General features: G+C 48.0%; 1 protein-coding gene across 1 annotated transcript in view; it reads right to left on the bottom strand.

The window, feature by feature from the left end:
- Positions 1-6,302: 6,302 nt before the first annotated feature.
- Positions 6,303-20,311, bottom strand: part of fap (fibroblast activation protein, alpha) — a 70,334-nt gene continuing 56,325 nt past the window's right edge. The window contains exons 23-26 of the mRNA XM_078404498.1: positions 15,569-15,633; positions 14,213-14,285; positions 9,237-9,310; positions 6,303-7,792 (exon numbers count right to left, since the gene is read on the bottom strand). Of these exons, the coding sequence (XP_078260624.1) occupies positions 7,691-7,792; positions 9,237-9,310; positions 14,213-14,285; positions 15,569-15,633 (314 nt within the window). The 3' untranslated portion in view covers positions 6,303-7,690. The remainder of the gene's footprint in view (positions 7,793-9,236; positions 9,311-14,212; positions 14,286-15,568; positions 15,634-20,311) is intronic.

Below are 20,311 nucleotides of genomic sequence, written 5' to 3'. Positions count from 1 at the left end.
CCCTTTCTTTTTAGTTTAGTCTTGTGGTACAGCGTGGTAACAGGCCCTTTGGTCCACCGAGTCCGCGCTGACCAGCGATCGCCATACACTAGCACTATCCTACACACTAGGGACAATTTATAATTTTTACCGAAGCCAATTAACCTACAAACCTGCATGCCTCTGGGATGTGGGAGGAAACCGGAGTGCCTGGGGAAAACCCTCATGGTCACATGGCAAGTCACGCCCCGGTCACTCCCTCTTCTCCCCACTCCCATCAGGCAAGAGGTACAGAAGTGTGAAAATGCACACCTCCAGATTCAGGGACAGTTTCTTCCCAGCTGTTGCCAGGCAACTGAACCGTCCTATCAATAACTAGAGAACGGTCTTGACCTACCATCTATTGCATTGGAGACCCTCGGACTATCTTTAATCAGACTTTACTGGACTTTGTCTTGCACTAAAACGTATTCAAGTCAAGTCAAGTCAAATTTATTTGTCACATACACATACTGTGCAGTGAAATGAAAGTGGCAATGCCTGCGGGTTGTGCACAAAAAATAATTACAGTTACAGCATATAAATAAAGTTAATAAGTTACTATTAGTGTCGACAAAAATTTAGTCTCTGGGGTTATAAAAGTTGACAGTCCTGATGGCCTGTGGGAAGAAGCTCCGTCTCATCCTCTCCGTTTTCACAGCGTGACAGCGGAGGCATTTGCCTGATCGTAGCATCTGGAATAGTCCGTTACTGGGGTGGCAGGGGTCCCTCATGATCTTGCTTGCTCTGGATCTGCATCTCCTGATGTATAGGTCCTGCAGGGGGACGAGTGTAGTTCCCATGGTGCGTTCTGCCGAACACACTACTCTCTGCAGAGCCATCCTGTCCTGGGCAGAGCTGTTCCCAAACCAGACTGTAATGTTGCCGGACAGGATGCTCTCTACAGCCCCAGAGTAGAAGCAATGAAGGATCCTCAGAGACACTCTGAATTTCCTCAATTGTCTAAGGTGGTAAAGGCGCTGCTTAGCCTTACCCACCAGTGCGGCAATGTACGTTGCCCACGTCAGATCCTCTGTGATGCGGACTCCCAAGTATTTAAAACTGCTCACCCTGTCCACAGTAGACCTTTACCATGTATCTGTACACTGTGGATGGCTTGTTTGTTATCATGTTTAGTCTTTCTTTGACTGGATAGCAGGCAACAAAAAAAGCTTTTCACTGTACCTCGGAACATGTGATAATTATAAACTACACTTCAGCCCAACCTGCCCATGATGATCAAGATGCCTTATCTATACTAGTCCCACCTGCCAGTGTCTGGCCCATATATCCCTCTAAACCTTTCCCACCCACAAAAAGAGCTCCTTTGACAGAGGAGTACAGTACCAGTTAATTTCAGTTTAGTTTAGAGATACAGCGCGGAAACAGGCCCTTCAGCCCACCGAGTCCGCACCGACCAGCGATCCCCACACATTAACACTATCCTACTGCTAGGGGGAATTTACACTTACACCAAGCCAATTAACCTACATACATGTATGTCTTTGGACTGCGGGAGGAAACTGAAGATTTCGGAGGAAACCCACGCGGTCATGGGGAAAATGTGCAAACTCCGTACAGATAGCACCCATAGTCGGGATCGAACCCGGGTCTCTGGCGCTGCAAGCGCTGTAAGGCAGCAACTCTACCCCTGCCCTGGGCAAATTCTGGGCTCGACCCACCAATAATTGAAAGGCAAGCAATATTTGATGGTGAGGGGGAAGATTCAATAAGAACCTGAGGGACAACTGTTTATTTGAGTGGTGGGTGTATGGAATGAGCTGCTGAAGGAGGTAGATGAAGCAGCTACTATTGCAATGCTACAATCGCAAAGTTTAAACATATTTGAACAGGTACATATATAGGGTGCTGGTTTGTTCCGAAGACAGACACAAAGTGCTGGAGTAACTCAGCGGGTCAGGCAGCATCTCTGGAGAAAAAGGATGGGTGATGTTTCCGGTCGGAGCCTTTATTCAGACTCCCGAGTCTGAACTTGAGTCTGAAAGGCCCCGACCCAAAATGTCATCCATCCTTTTTTTCCCCCCAGATTTGCTGCATGTTCTTCAGAGTTACTCCAGCACTTTGTCTCCATCTTAGGTTTCGAGGGATATGGTCCAAACATGGGCAAGTGGGACCAGTATAGATGGGGCACGTCGGTCAGCATAGGCAAGTTGGACCGAAGGGCCTGTTTTCACGCTGAATGACTCTATCGTACAGGACCATCTCCCCTTCTACAGGTTCTCCCCATGGTGTTAACGTTCATCCTTACCTTCCGAGGAGTCACTTAAGATCAGAATCAATCCTGCAGATAAACCGTAGCTTCTCTTCCCCTGAGAGGCGGTGATGGTGCTGAAAGCTTCTCAGTGCTCCCACAGAAACATGATCCCTTTATATAGTTGATGGATGGTTGGGCGATTGGAACAAGTGACGTCACTTCCATTTAAAGAAACTCACTTTGCGCAGTTGCTGCCCCTGTCCCTCTGACATTTTGGATCACTAATTGTTGAATCATCCTCTTTTTTTAAAACTTTGCATTCCACCTGATTTCAGGAAAATCACTTAAGATTTTTTACTCTTCCGGATGGCTTCCTATTTTCCGAACAATTGAATGCTTTTAGCTCGGAGTGAATGGTGCATAACAAAGCCGTTCCGTTTCTTTACATTGCCAGGTGTTTGTGCTCAGTGAGTTTGATGGTTTACGGAGAGGTGAATGAGTTAGAGGGGGAGTGAAGCCGACCATGGCCCAACCAGGCAGTCCTCTTCTAGTAGACAACAATTGGGCGAATTCAATCTGGTGTCTGCAGAGCAAATAGTTGAATATTTTGTTTCGGATTAGTTTTGTGGCGGAGTAATTGAGCGGGTCTGGCAGCATCTCCGGAGAGGTGACTTTGGGTTACATTTCACGGGATGGATGAGGTTTCTGGTCGGTACCTTTTCTGCACAGAGTTTAGTTTAGAGATACAGCTTGGAAAAAAAGCCTTTCAACCCACCGTGTCCATGCCGACTATCGATCACCCGTTCACATGTTATCCCACTTTCTCATCCACTCCCAACACACTGTGGACAGTTTACAGAGGGTCAATTAACCTACAGACCCGCACATCTTTGGGATGTGGGAGGAAATCAGAGCACACGGAGGAAACCCACAAGGTCAGAGGGAGAACGTGCACAATTTCGACATAGAAGAAAAAATATATATAAATCATCTTTTTGAGACCTGGATTGTTATATTTTATCAACACAAATGCTTAAATGGAAATAGTTGTATATTGGAACTATTACAATATTGGAAAATCAAAACCTCAGATGTTGAGAAACTGAAATGTTGGAAGAACTCAGTAATTTGAGCAGCATCTGTGGATGAAGAAACCGTACAATGTGTCAGGTCAAAGACCCTTCGTTAGAATTCAACAAAGGGTCCACCTAACTGGTTGTGTTTATCCAGCATTTCTTGAGTTGTCATGTTTAATGCTTGCTTAAAAATGTTTTCAGCTGTCAGTGACTGAGGGAGAAACATTGTTGTAGGAAGTGGGACATGTGGATGTAGAGATGGCTGTATGCAGCACCACCTAGATTATGGTTCTTGTCCGTATACCACTGAAACACAAATGAGAACAACAATCACGGCTTGCTTTGAGATGGAAGTTGCTTGCTTTTTAATTTCTTTCAAGAACCAACCAAATAATGGGCTGGTCATTTTTTTTAGTAATGTTTTAGTTTAGTTTTTTATTGTAACACGTGACAAGCTTTTTCCATTGCGTGTTATCCAGCCAGCAGAAAGGCTATACATGATTACAATCAGGCTGTCCATGGTGTACAAATGCAGGGTGGTGGGAATAATACAAGATAAAGTCCAATAGAGTCTGATTGAAGATAGCCCAAGTGTGTCCAACGAGGTAGATGGCAGTGTGTAGGAAGGAACTGCAGATGCTGGTTTAAACCGAAGCGAGACATTAAAAGCTGGAGTAACTCAGCGGGACAGGCAGCATCTCTGGGAGAGAGAGGTTAGGACCCCTGAGGTAGTTGAGACAGGTATTATAACAACATTTAAAAGACACATGGACAGGTATAGGAAAGATTTACGAAAGAATTCGAGGGAAATGTACCAAAAGCAGGCAAATGGGACCAGCTTAGATGGGGCATCTCAGTCGGCATGGACAACTTGGGCCTCTGACTCTATATGGCAGGGCAGCAACTAGTCAAATAACAAGCTGAAAGAATTAACAATGGTTTTTCCACCAAGAATTGGCCCAGTATTTTACACATGATTTTACTTAATAACATGGAACATAGAACAGGTCTGTGCTGAACACAATGCCAAGACTGTGTAGGAAAGAACTGCAGATGCTGGTTTAAATTGATGGTAGACACCAAATGCTGGAGTAACTCAGCGGGACAGGCAGCATCTCTGGAGAGAAGGAATGGGTGACATTTTGGGTTGAGACCCTTCTTCAGACTCGTGTCAAGGGAGGGGGCGCAACAGAGATAGAATGTAGTCGGAGACAGCAAGACTGGTGGGAGAACTGGTGTTGGAGACAGTAAGACTGGTGGAGAACTAGTGTTGGAGACAGCAAGACTGGTGGGAGAACTGGTGTTGGAGACAGTAAGACTGGTGGAGAACTAGTGTTGGAGACAGCAAGACTGGTGGAGAACTGGTGTTGGAGACAGTAAGACTGGTGGAGAACTGGGTCAGAGATAATGCCAAGTCTTTTATCTGCCTGCACGTGATCCACATCCCGCTATATCCATGTGCCTCTGTTGTATCAGCCTCCACCACCACCCCTGGCAGTACATTCCAGGCACCCACCACCCTTTGTGTAAAAAAACTTGCCCCGCACATTTCCTTTAAACTTTGCTCCTCTCAACTTAAAGCTATGCCCATTAATATTTGACATTTTTATCCCAGGAAAAAAGGTTCTGTCTCTTATAATTTTACACACTTCTATCAATCTCCCAGAGAAAACCATCCAAGTCTGCATGACCGCTCCAAAGTGGATGGTTTAAAATAAATAATTTTCAGGGAAATTTCCTTTAAAGTCACGTAGCGTTTTATAAACTGCAGTGCTCAACGTACCATGGCTTGGAAATCCACTTCTTTGTCAACAAGAGCTTTTGAAATGTGTGCTGCTTGTTGGAAATGGACATTATCTGAAAGAGACTGTATTAGTGAGATGATATTCCACTTTGCGCGATGTATTAAGCTAAGGCAAACAAAATGGAAGTGATAATTCCGAACAATATATTGACATCTTTCAGCGAGCATTATAATGCATTAAACTGTACAAATATGCGTTCTGTATACATGCACAGAAAATTACTCAGATGTTAAATAGAATGTCTAATGCTCCATAATGAAGTATTATTGCTAATGCAGTTTGGATTGCAGATAGGTCTACGATCAGCAGTTTAAATATAGGTATGATTTACTTAAGCCACTGAATGATCGAGTAGCTCTCAACCTCATCATCTGCTGTTCCATGAATCAGGAGATAATCAACCAATCTGAAATTGTCATCTCTTTCCATCAGGGGCTGTTGCTGGTGGCAATGGATGGTGGGTTTGCAGTAGTGACGTTGAGGGCTGTGCGAGGCCCTACAGCAGCCTGGCGAGGGATGTGGTCCAAACCGCGGGCAGGTGGGACTAGTATAGATGGGGCATCTCGGTTGGCATGGGCGAGTTGGGCTGAAGCCCTGTTTCCAAGATATATGACTCTACAACTATGATTCTAATATCAAAAGTCAGTCTTTAGACTAGGTATAGAGCATGAATACAGGCCCTTCGGCCCACTGAGCCCGCGCTGACCAGTGATCACCCATACACTAACACTATCCTACACACTAGGGACAATTTTACCAAAGCCAATTAACCTTCAAACCTGTACCTTTGGAATGTGCGAGGAAACCAGAGGACCCGGAGAAAACACATGTTTCTACAGGAAGGAAGTACCCACTCCATACATACAGCACCTGTAGTCAGGATCGAACCAGGGGCTCTGGCACTGTGAGGCAGCAACTATATCTCTGTGACACTGTCGCTACAAGAGTCCCTGGTATGTTGAATCATAAAGCATTAAGAATACAATTTACAAACAGTATCATTTATTTGCAAATGACGCAATTTACATAAATTTTTAAATATTCTTAAACGAACAGCTTTCGTTGTTGAATTTAAAAAAAATGTCAAGTCAAGTCAAGTCAATTTTATTTGTATAGCACATTTAAAAACAACCCACGTTGACCAAAGTGCTGTACATCTGATTAGGTACTAAGGAAAAAATGAAACATAACAGCATATACAAAACAGTTCACAGCGCCTCCTCAATGAGCCTCAAACGCTAGGGAGTAGAAATAGGTTTTGAGCTTGGACTTAAAGGAGTCGATGGAGGGGGCAGTTCTGATGGGGAGAGGGATGCTGTTCCACAGTCTAGGAGCTGCAACCGCAAAAGCGCGGTTTTGATGCAAATGATGCAAACTGACAATGTATAATAACATCTGATAATGGAACAAAATTCAAAAATATCTTATGCAAATATAGCATTGAACCGACAGATTTTCATAAGTGGTGAATATAATTTGAAACACTTTGGCCATTTTTGCAAAAATAAGTCAGGTTACAATAATGTAGCATTTAGTTTAATGACAGGTTACAACTGGACCATCAATAGATTCCATCAAGGAATTAATGATCTTTTAATCTTGAATCAGTGAAACAAGGTATAGAGAGAAAATGCTGAATAATCTATCACATCCACTATAGAAGCAGATACAATATACGACAACTAAAAAACACATTTGGGCAGATGTATGGCAAGAAGTATCGAGGACAATGGGCCAATGGAACTGGCTCGGTAAACCAACTTTTCAGCATGGACAATGTGAGGCAAATAGTGAGAGGCCTGGATAGAGTAGATATGGAGAGGATGTTTCCACTAGTAGATTAGGACCAGAGGCCATAGCCTCAGAATAAAAGGACGTACCTTTAGAAAGATGAGGAGGAATTTCTTTAGTCAGAGGGTGGTGGATCATTGGAATTCATTGCCACAGATGGCTGTGGAGGCCGTCAATGGATATTTTTAAGACGGAGATTGACAGATTCTTGATTAGTAAGGGTGTCAGGGGTTATGGGGAGAAGGCAGGAAAATGGGGTTGAGAGGGAAAGATAGATCAGCTGTGATTGAATGGCAAAGTAGACTTGATGGGCTGAATGGCCTAATTCTGCTCCTATAACTTATGAACTTACGATTATATCACGTCATTTTAACTTCAACGAATTTCCAAAATGAACCATTTGTTTGATGTTGGCAATTGGACAAATGAAAACATAAAAAATTTCACATAATACATTAACAATTTGGACATAGAAGAAAAAATATATATAAATCATCTTTTTGAGACCTGGATTGTTATATTTTATCAACACAAATGCTTAAATGGAAATAGTTGTATATTGGAACTATTACAATATTGGAAAATCAAAACCTCAGATGTTGAGAAACTGAAATGTTGGAAGAACTCAGTAATTTGAGCAGCATCTGTGGATGAAGAAACCGTACAATGTGTCAGGTCAAAGACCCTTCGTTAGAATTCAACAAAGGGTCCACCTAACTGGTTGTGTTTATCCAGCATTTCTTGAGTTGTCATGTTTAATGCTTGCTTAAAAATGTTTTCAGCTGTCAGTGACTGAGGGAGAAACATTGTTGTAGGAAGTGGGACATGTGGATGTAGAGATGGCTGTATGCAGCACCACCTAGATTATGGTTCTTGTCCGTATACCACTGAAACACAAATGGGAACAACAATCACGGCTTGCTTTGAGATGGAAGCTGCTTGCTTTTTAATTTCTTTCAAGAACCAACCAAATAATGGGCTGGTCATTTTTTTTAGTAATGTTTTAGTTTAGTTTTTTATTGTAACACGTGACAAGCTTTTTCCATTGCGTGTTATCCAGCCAGCAGAAAGGCTATACATGATTACAATCAGGCTGTCCATGGTGTACAAATGCAGGGTGGTGGGAATAATACAAGATAAAGTCCAATAGAGTCTGATTGAAGATAGCCCAAGTGTGTCCAACGAGGTAGATGGCAGTGTGTAGGAAGGAACTGCAGATGCTGGTTTAAACCGAAGCGAGACATTAAAAGCTGGAGTAACTCAGCGGGACAGGCAGCATCTCTGGGAGAGAGAGGTTAGGACCCCTGAGGTAGCTGAGACAGGTATTATAACAACATTTAAAAGACACATGGACAGGTATAGGAAAGATTTACGAAAGAATTCGAGGGAAATGTACCAAAAGCAGGCAAATGGGACCAGCTTAGATGGGGCATCTCAGTCGGCATGGACAACTTGGGCCTCTGACTCTATATGGCAGGGCAGCAACTAGTCAAATAACAAGCTGAAAGAATTAACAATGATTTTTCCACCAAGAATTGGCCCAGTATTTTACACATGATTTTACTTAATAACATGGAACATAGAACAGGTCTGTGCTGAACACAATGCCAAGACTGTGTAGGAAAGAACTGCAGATGCTGGTTTAAATTGATGGTAGACACCAAATGCTGGAGTAACTCAGCGGGACAGGCAGCATCTCTGGAGAGAAGGAATGGGTGACATTTTGGGTTGAGACCCTTCTTCAGACTCGTGTCAAGGGAGGGGGCGCAACAGAGATAGAATGTAGTCGGAGACAGCAAGACTGGTGGGAGAACTGGTGTTGGAGACAGTAAGACTGGTGGAGAACTAGTGTTGGAGATAGTAAGACTGGTGGAGAACTAGTGTTGGAGACAGTAAGACTGGTGGAGAACTGGTGTTGGAGACAGTAAGTCTGGTGGAGAACTGGGTCAGAGATAATGCCAAGTCTTTTATCTGCCTGCACGTGATCCACATCCCGCTATATCCATGTGCCTCTGTTGTATCAGCCTCCACCACCACCCCTGGCAGTACATTCCAGGCACCCACCACCCTTTGTGTAAAAAAACTTGCCCCGCACATTTCCTTTAAACTTTGCTCCTCTCAACTTAAAGCTATGCCCATTAATATTTGACATTTTTATCCCAGGAAAAAAGGTTCTGTCTCTTATAATTTTACACACTTCTATCAATCTCCCAGAGAAAACCATCCAAGTCTGCATGACCGCTCCAAAGTGGATGGTTTAAAATAAATAATTTTCAGGGAAATTTCCTTTAAAGTCACGTAGCGTTTTATAAACTGCAGTGCTCAACGTACCATGGCTTGGAAATCCACTTCTTTGTCAACAAGAGCTTTTGAAATGTGTGCTGCTTGTTGGAAATGGACATTATCTGAAAGAGAGTGTATTAGTGAGATGATATTCCACTTTGCGCGATGTATTAAGCTAAGGCAAACAAAATGGAAGTTGTAGCGACCATAGAGAATGGTCCAGGTCGTCGAACCCTCGGATTGGCCAGCGAGGTCACGTGGGAACGCGACCATGGGGATTGGTCCAGGGAACGACATCGCTGATTGGCCAGCGATGTCAGGTGCGCGTTTGGCGCCCGTTTTAGTCAGTTCGGTGAAGTCTTCAAGGAAGACAGTAAGTTTGTATTGGTTGTCCTGTACCTTGTTGTTTAACTCTGTATTCGTGTATTGCGGCTGCAATAAACTTCGTCTACAACCAACAAGTTTCGGACTCGCCATATTGGTGACCCCGACGTGATCTGGACGATCACCGACTGAGCAGGAACCCGACGCCTCGTTGACGATGGCTGAGCAGGGCACACCGGAGTCAAGCGCGGCAGGCGTTCATCTTCCGTTATTTTGGACGTACGCACCGCAAGCTTGGTTTATCCACGCCGAGGCTCAATTCCATATAAAGAAGGTGTCGGACGAGTCCACGAAGTACTTCTACCTCGTCAGCGCGCTATCGCCGGACACAACCAAGCGCGTGATGCGGTTCATCGTAAATTCACCTGCGGAAGACAAATACGAGGCCATGAAGAAGGTATTACTACGAACCTTCGGGTTGAATAAGCATGGTGGTGCGGCAAAACTTCTGCACCTACCGGATCTTGGAGACCAACTGCCTTCCGTCCTCATGGCCGAAATGATGATGTTAGCCGGTGAGCATACGGATTGCCCGATGTTTGAACAGGCATTCCGCGAGAAACTTCCCGAGGATGTCCGACTGCTGCTTACGGATTGTTCTTTTAAGGACCCCGAAGCATATGCAGCGAAAGCGGACGCGCTCATAGCGGCAAAAAACAAGGCAAGTGGTTCAATCAACAAAGTCTCGACATCAGTGACCACGCCACAGCGACGGCAAGATGGCGCCACGTCTCCCGCCAATTCTCCGAAAGCCCGCCAAAAAGATCTGCACAAGCGCGGCTAGTGCTATTATCACCTACGATGGGGTAACGAATCCCGCAACTGTCGTTTGCCTTGTACCTTCGCGGGAAATGCCTCGGCCGATCGTACATAGGGGCAGTTACGATTGGCCAGAACCGGCGCCTCTATGTCCATGATCGATTCACGGACACAGAATTTTTGGTAGACACGGGAGCCATCGTCAGCATAGTGCCGCCGACCGACCTCGAAACCAGATCGGGTAAGACAGGTCCCACCCTCATCGCGGTTAATGGCAGCCCAATTCGCACTTTCGGTACACGGAAGATGTCCCTTGTGTTAGGCCTCCGCACGTACGAATGGCCATTCATCATAGCCGACGTCAAACAAGCGATCCTGGGCGCAGATTTTCTCTGGGCTTTTTCACTGGTTCCTGATGTCCGCGGTAACGACCTCCGACCCTCTGCCGAAGATGAGCACGTCGCTCCGACAATCGCCTCCTCGCCCAGCCCTACTGTCCAGGCCGTCGTCGCGGCCCCCGACTCGTATGCTGCGATTCTGGCAGAGTTCCCAGAGCTGCTCGTCCAACGTTTTGACGCACCTTCGGCTAAGCACGGTGTGGTCCATCACATCCGCACCGAAGGCCCTCCCGTTTTCGCTCGGGCCAGGAGACTACCGCCAGACAAACTGGTGGTGGCAAGGGCGGAGTTCAGGAAGATGGAGGAAATGGGAATTGTCCGTCAGTCTGACAGCCCGTGGGCCTCGCCGTTACACATGGTCTCCAAGGCATCTGGGGGGTGGAGGCCATGTGGCGATTATCGGCGTCTCAATGCTGTCACCACGGCTGATCGCTACCCCATACCGCACCTACAGGACTTTTCATCTGGGCTGGAAGGAGCGGTGGTGTTTTCCAAAATCGATTTGGTGCGAGGATACCATCAGATTCCGGTGCGACCGGAGGACATACAAAAAACTGCAACTATTACTCCGTTCGGGTTGTTTGAATGGTTGCGTATGCCTTTCGGTTTAAAGAACGCGGCACAGGCTTTCCAGCGACTGATGGACCGCGTGGGCCGGGGTTTACCCTTTTTGTTTATTTATTTAGACGACATCCTGGTAGCCAGCCCCTCAGTGCAGGAACACCAGGCCCATTTGCGGACCGTGTTCCAGCGGCTCCAAGACCACGGGCTCATTATCCAACCCTCCAAATGTCAATTCGGCCTGCCTGCCCTCGATTTTCTAGGGCACAGAATTACTCCTGCCGGCGCCGCCCCTTTGCCCGAGAAGGTGGAAGCTATCCGGGCTTTTCCCAGGCCTACCACAGTAAAAGGGCTGCAGGAGTTCGTAGGCATGGTTAATTTCTACCATAGATTCGTCCCGGCAGCGGCGCGAGTCCTGCGCCCGCTTTTCCAATGCCTTGCAGGGAATCCGGTAGAGTTGTTGTGGTCCCCGGCCGCAGAGTCGGCTTTTACGGCAGCTAAGGCAGCCTTGGCAGACGCCACCATGTTGGTCCATCCGAGCCCCTCCGCCCCCACGGCCCTGACGGTTGATGCCTCTGACGTGGCGGTGGGTGGAGTTCTGGAGCAGCAGGTCGGTGGCCGTTGGCAGCCTTTAGCGTTTTTCAGCCGGCAACTAAATTCGGCCGAGCTGAAATATAGCGCATTTGACCGAGAGCTTCTGGCTCTCTATTTAGCTGTCCGTCATTTCAGGTATTTCCTCGAGGGCCGCCCATTTGTGGCATTTACGGACCACAAGCCATTAACATTTGCTTTTTCGAAATTGTCTGACCCATGGTCGGCCCGCCAGCAGCGGCACCTGACTGCTATCTCCGAATTTACCACAGATGTCCGTCATATCGCGGGTAAGCTTAATGCCGTGGCTGACGCCCTGTCTAGACCTGCTTTTCCCCCTATTTCGGCGGTGGACTGCGAAGTGGATCCCCAGGAGCTCGCGGAGGCACAGCTCTTAGCGGATACCGTTTCGGCTTACCAGTCCACCACTTCGGGATTGAAGTTGGCCCAGGTAGCTTGTGGGTCGGAGGGCACGAAAGTCTGGTGCGATGTTTCTCTTCCTCGTCCCAGGCCGATAGTACCGCCCTCCCTTCAGCGCCGGGTTTTCGATGCCATTCATGGGCTGGCGCACCCGTCCATCCGCTCCACCTCTGCCTTGGTAGCAGCGAGGTTTGTCTGGCATGGCCTGCGGAAACAGGTAGCGGGGTGGGCACGTTCCTGCGTGCCCTGTCAGACCGCTAAAGTCCAGCGCCACGTCCAGCCCCCCGTACAGGATTTCGAGGTCCCGGTTTGTCGTTTTTTCCACATCCACGTGGATTTGGTCGGGCCTTTGCCTTCCTCCCGGGGCTACACCCACCTCCTCACGGTGGTGGATCGGTTCACCCGGTGGCCAGAGGCTTTCCCATTGTTTGATATCTCGTCAGCGTCTTGTGCTAGGACTTTGGCCCTTCATTGGGTAGCTCGTTTCGGGGTCCCGGCAGTTATTACAACTGACAGAGGTCCACAGTTCACTTCGTCCCTCTGGGCCGCGCTGGCGGAACTGTACGGGTCCAAGTTACAACCCACAACTGCATATCACCCCCAGGCAAATGGACTCGTAGAAAGGTTCCACCGCCAACTTAAGGCGTCCCTCAGTGCAAGGCTTGAAGGCCCGGACTGGGTAGACCAACTCCCTTGGGTTCTTTTGGGCATCAGGACTGCTCCTAAGCCAGATCTCGGTGCGTCGTCCGCAGAGCTAGTATATGGCTCGACACTTCAAGTACCCGGAGATCTGTTTCCGGACCCTTCAGCCCTGCTCCCTACAGTCCCATCAGCGTTAGCATCTCTCCGGGAACGGGTGGGCTCCCTGGCTCCAGTGCCGACTTCACGTCATGGGTGTTCCATGGTACATGAACCGTCTTCCCTGAAGGACTGTGAGTTTGTTTTTCTGCGTAAAGATGCCCATCGCGCCCCGTTGCAGAAGGTCTATCAAGGGCCGTTCCGGGTTTTACGTAAGGGAACGGCTACTTTCACCTTAGACATGGGCGGCAAGAGTGAACTCGTCTCGGTGTCCCGGCTCAAACCTGCCCATTTGGACCCGGATCAACCAGTCCTGGTCGGTCAAACCCCTAGGAGAGGCCGACCTCCGTTAGTTCCGCCCAGTCCAGAAACCCCCGTTCCGACAGTTCCTCCAGGACCCCCCGTTTCGGCAGTTCCTCCAGAACCCCCCGTGCCGGTAGTTCCTCCAGAACCTCTCGTTCCGGCTGTTCCTCCAAGTCCGGAACCTCCGGCTCCTGTGGTTCAGGCTGTCCCTCTCCGTACTCGTTATGGTCGCGAAATCCGGCTCCCAGCTAGGTTCCGCACCTCGGGTTCTGAGGGGGGTCATGTAGCGACCATAGAGAATGGTCCAGGTCGTCGAACCCTCGGATTGGCCAGCGAGGTCACGTGGGAACGCGACCATGGGGATTGGTCCAGGGAACGACATCGCTGATTGGCCAGCGATGTCAGGTGCGAGTTTGGCGCATGTTTTAGTCAGTTCGGTGAAGTCTTCAAGGAAGACAGTAAGTTTGTATTGGTTGTCCTGTACCTTGTTGTTTAACTCTGTATTCGTGTATTGCGGCTGCAATAAACTTCGTCTACAACCAACAAGTTTCGGACTCGCCATAAAGTGATAATTCCAAACAATATATTGACATCTTTCAGCGAGCATTATAATGCATTAAACTGTACAAATATGCGTTCTGTATACATGCACAGAAAATTACTCAGATGTTAAATAGAATGTCCAATGCTCCATAATGAAGTATTATTGCTAATGCAGTGTTTGGATTGCAGATAGGTCTACGATCAGCAGTTTAAATATAGGTATGATTTACTTAAGCCACTGAATGATCGAGTAGCTCTCAACCTCACCATCTGCTGTTCCATGAATCAGGAGATAATCAACCAATCTGAAATTTTCAGCTCTTTCCATCACTTTAGAATTCTGGAAAACAATTCAAAAGATTACTCATAGAAGCAAAGAAGTGCAGATGGACACAAAAAGCTGGAGTAACTCAGCAGGTCAGGCAGTATCCTCTAGAGAAAAGGAATAGAAGAACAGGAAGGTCTCCACCCGAACGTCACCCATTCCTTTGCTCCAGAGATGTTGTTTGACCCACTGAGTTACTCCATCTTTTTGTGTCTACCTTCGGTTTAAACCAGCATCTGCAGTTCCTTCCTACACAAAGAATTGCAGATGCCGGTTAATACACAATTCAGGCACAAAGTGCTGGAGGAACTCTGTGGGTCAGGCAGCATCTATAGATGGGATGGACAGATGACATTTCAGGTTCGGACCCTTCCTCAGTGATAAAATTCTATTTAATGTAGAGATGGCTGTAGCTTCTGAAGTAGTCACCTATGATTTAAGAAAAGTCAGCGAGACTTAACAGTTTTCATGTTCATAAGCCTTGGAGGCAGAATGAGGCCATTCAGCCCTTCGAGTCCACTCCACCATTTCAATCATGGCTGATCTATCTTTCTCTCTCAACCCCATTCTCCTTCCTTCTCCCCATTTATCTTTCAATATGTAGAAATATGGAACTGCAGATGCTGGTTAATACAAAAAAAAAGGTCACATAGTGCTAGAGTAGCTCAGCAGGTCAGGCAGCAAATCTGGCGAACATGGATGTTTTCGATAGTGGTATGGATATATTTTAGAAAGTTTCGATTTGTTTAGTTTAGAGATACAGCATGGAAACAGGCCCTTCGTCCCACCGAGTTTTGCTCAAGATTCCAGCATCTGTAGTTCCCCATGTCTCCATCTCTCTATCACCCTCTGTCACTTAAAATAAACTCACTTTCTGTTCTCCCCACTTCTGATTGATGATCTTTGACCTAAATGTTAATGCTGTTTCTCTCTCCACAGATGCTGCCTAATCGTGTGTTTCTTGCATTGTCTATTTTTGTTTGAAATATTTGAGTAGTTCTTCAAATCCTGCAGTAAATTAGAAAAGTTTTGAATTAGTTTAGGGAAACAGCATAGAAACAGGCCCTTCGGCCCAGAGTCCATGCCGACCATCGATCACCCGTTCACACTAATTCAGTGTCGGAACCTTGTCCATGTTCTCCAGAGATGCTGCCTGATCCGCTCAGTTACTCCAGTACTTTGTGTCCATTTTCAATAAATAGTAACATTGGCTGGGATACACAACTCAATCCCAGACCATCAAATTAGGTTAAAATTGCTGCAGTGTGACTGAAATCTTAAAAATGACGAGACCTCACCTTGTAGAACTGAAGGTTGTCCTCTTTCGTAGGGTAGCCCATGTAACGCTCAGTATAGATAGAATCTGTAGATAGATCAGCCATGATTGAATGGTGGATTAGACTCAATGGACCGAATGCCCTAATTCTGCTCCGATAACGTATGGACTTATGGTAACATTTGAAACACAGCTAATTTAAGTTAAATAACTCCTAAAGAATATACTCAAACAACTCTTCCAAAAGTATTGATTTTGGATATGTGAATTATGTCACATTTTTCAATTTTCATATTCAGTGTGTGCTGGTTAGCTTAGTTTAGAGATACAGCTCTAAGTCCATACCGACCATTGAGCACCTGTTCACACTAGTTCTACGTTATCCCAGTTTCTCAACAACTCCCTACACGCTAGGCACAATTTACAGAGGGCTAATTAACCTACAAACCTGTCTTTGGGATGTGGGAGGAAACCGGAGCACCTGGAGGAAATCCACGCGGTCACAGGGAGAACGTGCAAAATCCTCACAGACTGTACCCCGTGGTCAGGAGCAAACCCGGACCACTCTGCCACCCATAAGCCACTCTAAACCTTCTACTGTTAAACAAAATATGCCTGCTCTGATTTAGCACTGGAAATATACTAAATATGGTTTAAACATGCATTCTTTTAAGTATTGTGGGAGATATTTCCATTTAGTTGAATTGTTCTTTGCTGCTCTAAGAACAAACAAGAACATTGAGAAATTAAAGATTAATATTGATACAGCATTAAAATCGGCACATGGCTTTATAGAGCTGTACAATGTGGAAGCAGGCCCTTTGGCCCACCTTATCCATGCCAACCAACTTAGCATTTTGGGCCAGTCCAACATGTTTGCATTTGGCCCATAGCTCTTTTTACTCAAGTTGAATAATGAATCATTATTATGTTAATTCAGCTGTCAAATCTTGACTAAATTCATCCATTTTTAGTTTAGTTTATTGTCACGTGTACCGGGATACAGTGAAAAGCTTTTGTTGTGTGTTAACCAGTCAGCAGACAGACTGTACATGATTACAATTGAGCCATTCACAGTCTACAGAGACATTTTCAAGGGAATAATGATTATATTCTGCATTTTGTATCTTTCCCTTTGCTTAGTTCAGATGCTCACTATAACACACGAAAACCAAAAACCAAACGTGTCTCCACCACAGATATCGGACACAAACAGTTAATTTTAAAGTTATATCTATGTGGATGTTGCCAGGATTTGAGGGCCTGAACTACAGAGTGAGGTTGAACAGGCTCAGACTTTATTCCTTGGAGTGCAGGATGATGAGGAGTGTACTTATAGAGGTGTATAAAATCATGAGGAGAATAGATAAGGTAGAAGGCACAAAGATAGCCTTGTAGGGGCACAGGGATTGGTCCAGACCATCGAACCCTCTGATTGGTAGAAGAGGTGAGGTGGTGCACAGGTAAAGGTACCAGGCAGTCTGGTTTAGAACTCCGAGAGAGACAGTAAGATTTATGGTTGTCTGTCGTTTCGTGCGTTGGTTGTCACGGTTGTTAATCTTACGATAAACGTCTACCTCAACGCACATCGCCTACGACTCGCCATAGTGGTGACCCCGACGTGATCACAGATCACCAAGATGTCCCATCGGGAGGCATCGACGCCGAACGCAGTCGGCGTTCATCTGCCCCCGTTCTGGGCCCACCAACCACGCCTGTGGTTCGCCCAAGCAGAGGCACAGTTCCACCTCCGGGGAGTACAGGAGGACGAGACCAGGTTCTACCAACTATTGAGCGTCCTGCCGTCGGAGACGTCCGCACGGGTCGCACAGTACGTCACCGACCCGCCAGAAACCGGCAAGTATGCGGGCCTCAAGTCGCTGCTGCTGAAAACCTTCGGCCGCAGCCAACAACAGCGGGCCAGCACACTCCTGCACTTACCTGAGCTCGGAGACCGACCGCCGTCGGTCCTCATGACGGAGATGATGACTCTAGCGGGAGAGCACACCAAATGCCTCATGTTCGAGGAGGCATTCCGCGAGAAGCTGCCAGAGGACGTCCGCGTAGTCCTAGCAGACGTTACTTTCGGGGACACGATGGATTTCGCAGAAAAGGCGGACGCACTGGTCGCGGCAAAGACGAGGCGCGCCGGCTCAGTAAATCGGGTTTCCATACTGGTGAGCGACCGACCGCGCGGCCAAGATGGCGCCCATCCGCCGCCACTTTTCAAAAAACCCGCCAAGCTGCTACGTCGACGGCGGCCATTTTGTAACAGGCCCGCGACATAGAAACACACCAGCGCGGCTGGTGTTTCTTTCATAGACGGTGGGGAGCAGCGGCACGCAACTGTAGAAGCCCCAGCACATTCTCGGGAAATGCCTCGGCCGATCAAATGTAGAGGCAATCTCGATCGGCCAGAACCATCGCCTCTACCTTGCTGAGCAACATACAGGTACCGTTTTCCTCGTGGACACCGGGGCGATCGTCAGCATTGTGCCTCCATCCTGCCAGGAAGCGCGATCAGGTAAGACCGGCCCCCCACTCATTGCGGTGAACGGCAGCCCTGTCCGTACCTACGGAACATGGGACATGTCCCTGTCCTTTGGTTCTAGAACCTACAACTGGACTTTCATCATCGCAGATGTAGGCCAGGCAATCCTGGGAGCGGATTTCCTTTGGGCTTTTTCATTGATCCCGGACGTCCGCGGGAAGAGCCTGCAGCCGTCGTCCAGTAGCGTTGACCCTCCCGCTCCTTCGGTTTCCGTGTCATCCAGCCCGACTGTCCAGGCCATCACCACGACCTCCGACCCGTTTGCTGCGATACTCGCTGAATTCCCGGAGCTCCTAGTCCAGCGTTTCAACACACTTGCCGCCAAGCATGGAGTCGTGCACTTCATCCCTATGGAGGGACCGCCTGTTTTCGCCCGAGCCCGACGCCTACCCCCTGATAAGCTGTCAGTCGCTCGCGAAGAGTTCCTCACTTTGGAACGGCTGGGGATCGTATGCCCGTCAGACAGCCCGTGGGCCTCACCGTTACACATGGTCCCAAAAGCATCTGGGGGTGGAGACCATGTGGCGATTACCGACGTCTGAACGCCATCACCACGGCTGACCGATACCCGATCCCGCATATTCAGGATTTTTCTGCCAGCCTAGAGGGTGCCACGGTATTCTCAAAACTGGACTTAGTCCGAGGGTATCACCAGATCCCGGTTCGCCCTGCAGACATCCCTAAGACCGCCACGATCATCCCGTTCGGGCTTTTTGAGTGGCTGCGGATGCCTTTCGGCCTCAAAAACGCCGCCCAGGCGTTTCAACGCCTCATGGATCATGTGGGTCGGGGTATGCTTTTGTGTTCATATATCTGGATGATATTTTCGTGGCAAGTCGGTCGGCTCACGAACACCGGTCCCACCTGCGCTCCATATTCCAAAGGTTGCAGGACCACGGTCTGATCCTACACCCGTCCAAATGCCAATTCGGACTATCCTCAGTCGATTTCCTGGGTCATCGGATCACACAGGCCGGTGCCGTTCCCTTGCCCGAGAAGGTGGCTGCGATCCGCTCTTTCCCCCGCCCCGACACTATCAAAGGGTTACAAGAGTTTGTAGGCATGGTGAATTTTTACCACCGATTCGTCCCGGCGGCAGCTCGCATCATGCGCCGGCATTGCCCTAGCAGCTGCGGCTCACCTGCGGTCCATTTGTCTTTGTGTTTTTGTTGTTTTTTTTGGTCTTAATTGTAGTTGTGATGTGGTGTTTTTGTGTTTGTGTACTATGTGTGTATGTGGGGGGGGAGGGGGAAACTGTAACATTGTAAATATGTGTCCCTTCCGAACGGAGACCCGACCTTTGTTTTCTGGGCCGTGTCTCCGTTCCAGCTGCGGCCTACCATCGGCCCAACTCCTGGAGCTGTCGGCCTCCACGGCTCTGGTTCGCAGAGCCCGCGGATCGGACTTACCACCACCGGAGCCGGCCATCTTCGGAGGCTGCGGGAGCGGCTGCGACTCGCCTTAGGCTCGGGCCGCGTGGATGCCGACATCGGGAGCTCCGGCAGCGGCAGCGGGTTCGTCCGCCCCGGATCGCGGGGCTTGGGTCGCGGACATTTCACCGTCCGGCGCGGCCTAAGATATGCCGCGGGATATTTCTCTGCTGGGCGGGGGCTTCAATGTCGGGAGCCACGACTGCCCCGACGTGCAGCAACAGCGGCAGCAGCGTGTTCGCCCGCCCCGGATCGGACTTATCATCGGCGGAGCCGGCCGTCTTCGGAGGCTGCGGGAGCGGCTGCGACGCGACGCGCCTTGGGCTTGGCCCGCTGTGGACCGTCCGGTGCGGCCTGCAACCACAACAACCTGGCTGCGGGCGAGGACAGCGGGAGAAGGGAAAGACATTGTGGCCTTCCATCACAGTGAGGAGAGGACTGGAGGAGACTCACTGTGATGGATGTTTCTTTGATGGATGTTTCTTTTTTTTTGGTGTGTTTTTGGGGTTGGGTGGTTTGAGTGCCTGTTTGATGCTTTTATTGTTGGACTGTGTTTTTGGGGGTTTTGGGGTTGTGTAATTTGAATGCCTGTTTAGCGCTTTTATTGTTGGACTGTGTTTTTGGGGGTTTTGGGGTTGTGTGATTTGAATGCCTATTTAATGCTTTTATTGTTGGACTGTGTTTTGGGGGTTTTGGGGGTTGGGTAATTTGGGTGCCTGTTTAGTGCTTTTATTGTTGGACTGTGTTTTTGGGGGGTTTTTTTGGGGGTGTAATTTAATGCTTA

This window comes from Rhinoraja longicauda, chromosome 8 (genome assembly GCF_053455715.1).
Source record: "Rhinoraja longicauda isolate Sanriku21f chromosome 8, sRhiLon1.1, whole genome shotgun sequence".
NCBI classification, from domain to species: Eukaryota; Metazoa; Chordata; class Chondrichthyes; order Rajiformes; family Arhynchobatidae; genus Rhinoraja; species Rhinoraja longicauda.
This window is presented reverse-complemented; position numbering and strand designations above follow the sequence as displayed.